At 43.4% G+C, this 7,681-nt stretch overlaps 1 protein-coding gene across 1 annotated transcript in view; it reads right to left on the reverse strand.

The window, feature by feature from the left end:
- Window positions 1-7,681, reverse strand: part of MYO18B (myosin XVIIIB) — a 377,501-nt gene that overhangs the window by 197,326 nt on the left and 172,494 nt on the right. The window contains 2 exon segments of the mRNA XM_069081888.1: window positions 2,261-2,404; window positions 3,254-3,382. Coding sequence (XP_068937989.1) covers window positions 2,261-2,404; window positions 3,254-3,382 — 273 coding nt within the window.

Here is a 7,681-nt window from a genome sequence, read left to right on the forward strand (position 1 = left end):
TCTCTCTCTCTGTCTCCTGCCCTCTTCCCTCCCTCACATCTCTCATCTCTCTTCTCTCTCCTTCTCCCTCTGTCTCTTGTCTCTGTCTCTCTCTGTCTTTGTTTCTCTGTCTGTCTCTGTCTCTCTGTCTCTGTCTCTCTCTGTCTGTCTCTGTCTCTGTCTTTCTCACACACACACACACACACACACACACACACACACACACACACAAACACACACCTGATTCCTGAGCACTTTATGGTCAAGCCTCTTACAGAATCCCATAATTAGAGTGTGGCTCTAAAGCCATCTAGTCCAATCTCCATCTGAAGAGAAATTTCCTTGACAAAGTCTCTGACAAGGACATCCAGTGTCTGCTAGAAGCCCTCTGGTGAGAGGGAGCTACGCCCTCCTTTCTTACCCCATTGCATCTGGAGATGCTCCTCACTGCTAGGAAGTCTTTCTTGACATCCAGTGAAAATCTCCTACTTTTAGTCTGCTGGAACCAAGCAGAACAGATCCGATCCTGCTTTCAGGTGACAATCCTTCTGATATTTGAGGATGACTTGCTTGCCTCACCCCTACCTCCAAGTCCTCACTTCTCCAGGAAAGGATCTCTCACCTACTCCTTGTTGGGCATGCTCTCCCTCCCTCCTCATCTCTACTTCTTGTCTTTCCAGGCTCCCTTCAAGTGCTGGGTAAAATTCTGCCTTCTACATGAAATCTCCCTCAATCCTTATGCCTTCCTTCTGTTGACTCTCCAATTTAACCTTTCTAAATCTTTTTTGAATATTACGTCCATCATTAGACTCTGAGCTCCTTGAGGGCAGGGTCTGTCTTTTGTAACACCAGGACTGACCACAGTGCCAGGAATGCAGTAGATGCTTAATAAGTATTTGTTGGATGATGACTGATAATCTTGAGCCCCTTCAGTCTCCTGCTCACCCTCCAGCTGATCAATACCCATCCTGCAACATGAGGCCCAAGATGTATCAGACACACCGGACGTATTCTAATTTTAGGATGTTTGTGTCTCTCTGACCTCCTTAGCCTTACTCTAAGTATCTTGTGGCCAGTAATGATTAGATAACATCTGTAAAGTGCTTTGTAAACCTTAAATTTACATATATCATCATCATCACCATCATTATCACCACCACCACCACCATCATCATCACCATCATCATCACCACCACCACCACCACCATCATCATCACCATCATCACCATCATCACCACTATCATCACCATCACCATCATCACCACCACCACCACCATCATCATCATCATCATCATCATCATCACCATCATCATCACCATCATCATCATTTACCCTTCCATCCATCCTCAATACTTAGCATTCAGCTCATGCTTCTAAACAATTCTCATATGACTAGATGCATGAATGAATAAAATATTAAAGAACCTTCACACACACATAGCTAAAATTTCCTGATAGAGTCTTTCCTTTGCATTAAGATATTGCTTTCAGAAGGTCCCTATTAAAATGTAAATATGTTCCTGGGACTGATAACTGGTGAACTCATCAGTAACCAGAATCCCCCTAGCGAAGACTAGCTGGGAATAGGCTCCAGGAGAGGTGTATTCTGATAAGGAAGGAAATAGTTAAAACACAGGGGCTGCTGGACTGCACAGGGTGTGGGGGTAGGAGGGTGGGAACTATAGCAGGAGGGGGGTCTGGTCAGTAAATGTCTACTATGAAAAGACTAGAAGCTGGTATGCCAAAGCAGAAGGGAGAGAGGTGACAGAATGGCCATAATGAACTGTCTTTGCACCTGAAAAACAGGCAGGGAGTTTATCTGCAATACAGTCTGGGGAGAAGAAGCCTGCCTGCAGCACTAGAAAGTTTCTGTCCTGGTGATAGACTAACTACTACTTGAGGCATGTGGGACAGAGATGAGGTGTTTGTGTATGTATGTGTATATATATGTGTGTGTGTGTGTATGTGTGTATATGTATATATGTATGGGGGTGGGTATTATGTATACATGTGTGTGTGTGTTTATGTATACAATTATACATATATAATTACTGGAGAAGAAAGGGAATCTAACAGTGCTTCTGCTGCTGCTGCCGCTGGTGGAAGAAGGGCCAGGAAGTGAAAGAAACAGGTCCCCACCCAGTACTGTCTGTGCCCTGGGCTAAAGCTCCTATGCCCCCCCTCCTTACTGCTGAGGTCAGTAATGAAAACATCCTGCCCATCTGAGCTGTCCATCCCAGTAGGCAGGGAATTCTCTGGGGCTGCCCACTAGCAAGCATACCTCCTTCACCCGGAGCTGCTCCTCTCCAATGGGGATACTCAGTAAGGGCCGGACATGACACAGCAGCTGCCACCAGGGCCAGTCCTTCACCCCCTGGAACACTGTTAGATTTCTCTGGATACACTGGACAGCCAGCTGCCGGATCTGAGGAAGGAAGGAAAGGGGGAAAGAACTGAGAGCCCAGGATTTTTTTCAATTAAGAAAGGATTGATTCCCATGGAGCAGAGATGGGAGTCCTCACCCCAAGGGAGAAAGAAATAGAAGAGAATTTCAAATAAGTCAAAAGGAAGAGCTTTAAACTTTAGTAGGAAGAAGTTGCAATAAACTGTAAGTAATTAATTCTAACACCACAAGCATTTATTAAGCACCTACTATGTGCCAGGCACTATGCTAGGGGCTGGTGATACCAAGAAAAAAGTGAGAGTTCTTGCCCTCAACAAGCCTAGTGGGAACTCTTCTTGGACTAAAAGTCTCATGAAACATTGGGAACAGAAGTCTGATGAGACATTGGGACAAGTGTCCTGGGAACCTTCTTCTCCAATAAAATGTAAACTCCTTGAGGGCAGGGATCATATATTTGTCTTTATATCCACAACATCTTGCAAAGGACCTTACACATAGTAGGCACTTTATGCGTGTTGAACTGAATTATCTAACTATTCTTCAGCAAAGGGTAGTGTAGTCAAATTTCTACTTAAACACCATGGAATAGACAGGATGACTCTTAAATTTTGTTTTATACCCATGGGCAGGAAATTTAGGGAAATTTTAACACCCTCCTTCCCTCCCCCCCTTACTAAAGGTAGTACAGACAAAATATACATATGGTGCATCCACACTGGTTTACTGAGGGGTACCAGGAATATTAATGGAATGCCAATCACCTTGTATGGCTTCTCCCAGGCTTTCACAAAATATCAGAGGCAAAAAGACTGGGTAGGATGATCATGTATCTAACCCAGTGTAGGCAAGGAGGATTCTCAATTACCTTACCTTCAATTTCTTGAATTGCTGACGGGACAAGAATCCCTTGCAGGCAGCTTGAAAGAGAATTATATTCCGAGAGACCAGTTTCTCCCTCTGCCTTTCCAGCTTGGAAATGACACCTGGCTTCAGGAAAACCTGAAAGTATGAGAGGTCATTAGATACCTGGACTTTTTTGGATGAGAGCAATGCTCAAGGACTCCAAGAAATGAGTAGACTAGGTAGAAACAGGACCTCCGTGCAGCTCCAGCTCCCACCACCTCCAATCCATGTAAAGAGGGACTCTGAACAAACTTTGGAGCTACAGAACCCACAAAATGACACAGAGAAGCTAACCTCCTGCTGAGGACAGTCCAATAGGCTGGCAGGAATTGGCCAGCACAGTGCTCTGGGAGCCAAGCCCAGCCCTGTGCCGAGGTTTTAGTCCCAGGGCAGGCCTGATCAACCACCGGTTGGAGGGACTCCAGATCACCAGCAGCTGTGACGATCCAGAATTATCAACACATAGATGCTAAGGACAAAGTGAGAGGTCAGTGCAATGTGGACTTTGAAACCCAGTAGTTGGGAGTGCATTGGCTTTTGCCGCCAGGGCAAGAAGCCACTGAGGACTGCGGCTCAGCCACTGCCACATGGCACCTTCAGATCCTGGCCTGCAGACTGTAGGGGGACCAAGCAACCAGTATGAGGGGTAATCACTCTTACTTTAACCTGCTTGGATATGGATTGCAGTCTAGAGTGGAGGTCCTGGGGTGTATGTCCAGCTTGCCAGAGTGTGTGGAAACCTCAGAGAGGGTACCCATCTAATACCTCTGGCAATTGAGAAAGCCCCAGCATTTGGGATGAAAGCTCCCCTGTCTGGTGGCAGAGTCCTACTGTGGCAAAAAGCCCAGGGGTCAAGTGACTGAGGGGCGACATGACCAAGCAAAGAAAGCAAAGCAAACAGAAGAATCCAACATTAGACTCCTATTTTGGGGACAAAAAGGATCAAAGCATGGAACAGGAGGAAGACAGTGAAGACAGAACTCCTGCACCAAAAGCTTCCAAGAAAAATACAAGCTGGTTACAGGCCATAGAGGACCTTAAGAAGCAGATAAAGAAGTGGAGAAAAAATTGGGAAGAGAAATGAGAACAATGCAAGAAAATTACTAAATGAGAGTCAACAGCCTGACTGGGGAAAATAACACCTTAAAAAACAGACTGACTCAAATGGCAAAAGAGGCTCAAAAAGGCAATGAGGAGAAGAATGCCTTAAAAAGGCAAATTTCCCAGATGAAAAAAGAACCTCAAAAGCTCACTGAGGAGAACCATTCCTTCAGAATTAGAATGGATTAAATGGAAGCTAATTACTTTATAAGAAATCAAGATACTATTAAACAGATACAAACAAATCAAAAAATAGAAGGCAATGTGAAATATCTCATTGGAAAAACCACTGACCTAGAAAATAGATCCAGGAGAGATAATTTAAAAATTATTGGACTACCTGAAAGCCATGATCAAAGAAAGAACCTAGGAATCATCCTCCAAGAAATTTTCAAGGAAAACTGCCCTGATGTTTTAGTACCAGAGGGCAAAATAGAGGTTGAAAGAATCAACCCATGACCTCTTGAAAAAGATCCCAAAAAGAAAACTCCTAGGAATATTATAGTCAGGTTCCAGAGTTCCCAGATCAAGGAGAGAATATTACAAGCAGTCAGGAAGAAACAATTTGAATATTGTGGAAACACAATTAGGATAACTCAGGATCTGGCAGCTTCTACACTGAGGGATTGAAGGGCCTGGAATATGATATTCCGGAGGGCAGAGGAGCTGGGATTAAAACCAAGAATCACCTACCCAGAAACTGAGTATCATGTTTCAGGGGAAAATATGGTTATTCAGTGGAATAGAGGACTTTCAAGCATTCTTAATGAAAAAACCAGAGTTGAATAGAAAATTTGACATTCAGATATAAGAAGCAAGAGAAGCATGAGAAGGTAAACAGGGAAAGGAAATCATAAGCCATTTATTGAAGTTGAACTATTAACATTCCTACATGGAAAAACAATAAGTGTAACTGATGAAACTTTTCTCAGTATGAAAATAGTTGAAGGGAATAGAAATATATATATACGTATGTCTACGTCGGAGGGTATACGGGCATATGAATACATATGTGAATGTGTGTATATATGTTCACACGTGTACATAGATAGAGGGCACAGGAACAATTTAATAGGAAGGGATGATACTTAAAAGGTGAAATTAAGATGTGAGAGACAAATATAATGAGAGGAGATGGGGAGAGACAGAATGGGGTAAACTATCTCATATAGAAGAGGCAAGGGAAAATGGTTACAATGGAGGGGAAGAATAGGAAGGCAAAAGGGAATGAGTCAACCTTATTCTCATTGAATTTGGCTCAGGGAAGGAATGAAATACACACTAAATAGGGTATCTCACTCTACAGGAGAATAGGAGGGAAGGGGATGAGAGGGGTGATGACAGAATGGAGGGTAGGCTGGGGGAGGGAAGTTGGAAGCATCTAATTTTGAAAAGGGAAGGGATCAAAGTAGAGACTAGAACAAGTGGGAGGTGGGATAGGAGGGAGGGAAATATAGTCAGTCTTTTACAATATATCTACTATGTTAATGTTTTGCATTAGCTACACACGTACAACCTATACTGAAATGCTTATCTTCCCAGTAAGGGTGGGTGACAAGGAAGGAAGGGAATGAATCTGGAATTCAAAGTTTTAAAAACAAATGTTTAAATATATATGTATATATATATATACACTATTATTAATACTATTTTACATGTAATTGGGAAATAAGATATACAGGCACTGGGGCATAGAGATCCACCACGCCCTACTGGAAAAGTCAAAGGAGAAGATATAGGAGAGAGCAGATTGAAGGAGGGGATATCCTGTGGGACTACTATTTTGGGGTGGTGGGTAGGGGTAAAACGAGGAGAAAATTTGTAACTCAAAATCTAGCAGAAATGAATGATGTAAATCAGAAGTTAATAAAGCATTTGAAAAATGAAAAAAAAAGAAGTGAGTAGACCAGAGGATTGTGTCTCTTCCCTGCTGATCACAGCCCCTGAGATCCAGGTCCAGACATAGCAAATCAGCATAGCATAAGAATTGGAGTTGGGAAGATGTGAGGCAGACACTTAGCAGCTGTGTGAGCCTGGGCCAGTCACAACCTTTACCTGTCTAAATTTCCTTATTTGTAAAATAAGAGAGTTGGCCTTGATGGCTCTAAAGTCCCTCCTAGCTCAATATCTATGTGCCCCAACCTGCTATGACCAACATACCACAAGGGACAATGCCAAAGGATCACAATCAATCAGCTGCCCAAAAAATTCAATATTGGGCAAACCAAGGAAAGTCAACTCACTTCTATTGGGAAACTGAGACATACTTTAGGGATGGGGTACATGTAGTGAGAGAAGGAGAAGCCTGAACACTGTACTTGTATCAAAAAGAAACTGTGGGGCAGGAGAAAGAGCATCCACCATGGAGTAAGAAGGGATGCTGATAGAAATCCCTTGTGCCCCAGGGTGAATCTCTGGGCATCAGTCTTCTCATTTATGAAACAAGGAGGCTGGAGAAGGCGGACTCTGAGTTCCCTCTCAGCTCAGAATCTACATCCTCTTAATCCCAGGTCTCACACTTAACTAGCCCTGTGACCCTGAGCAAATCAGGCCACATCTCTGAGTCCTGCTTTTTCCACCTTCAAAACAATAATTTTAATACCCACTTAACAACATTGTGGCGAGGATCAAATGAGACTGTAGGACTGTAGAGTTGGAAGGGAAGGGCCTGTAAAGACCATCTAGTCCAACCTTTTCATTTGACAGGAGAGGAAACTGAGGCAGAGAGAGGGGAAGTGACTTGCCAGAGGTGACCCTTTAGTGTCAGAGTTTGAATGTGAACCTACATAAGTCTTGTAAAGTATTTTCTCTGCAAACACAAAAGCACTTTTAGAAAGCCCGGCAATGGGACAGGCTCTGTCTGGGGAGGTAAAAAAAATGTCAGAGACAGCCTCTGCCTTCCAAGGACTTCCAATATAGCTTGAAAGTGTTTCTAACACAGGAAGAGATGGCAGAAAAGGCAAGGGCCCAAGAAATAATAGGGATAGTCAGAAGGCACAGGAGGGAGAAAGGAGAGATAGCTGTAGGCTGGAAAGTTAGGAAGGCTAAATGACAATGGCATTTGAGCTTAGGCTTGAAGACTGAAATAAGATTCAACTAAGAAGAAGGGAAAGGACGACGCTCAGAAGTAGAATGATCCTCTGAGGTCATCTACCCAACGTCATTTCTCAAAGGAGAAAACTGGTGCTTGAGAGGGAAAATAGGATGCCCAAGATCACTGAGCTAGGGAGCAGTATGTGATAGGGTGTGTAATGGAAATGCAGATTTAAAGATCTTCCCTGCCCCTAGGCTAAA

Source organism: Petaurus breviceps, unplaced genomic scaffold, assembly GCF_028583685.1.
Source record: "Petaurus breviceps papuanus isolate PSGF00001 unplaced genomic scaffold, PetGlider_PUasm1.0 99, whole genome shotgun sequence".
Taxonomy (NCBI): domain Eukaryota; kingdom Metazoa; phylum Chordata; class Mammalia; order Diprotodontia; family Petauridae; genus Petaurus; species Petaurus breviceps.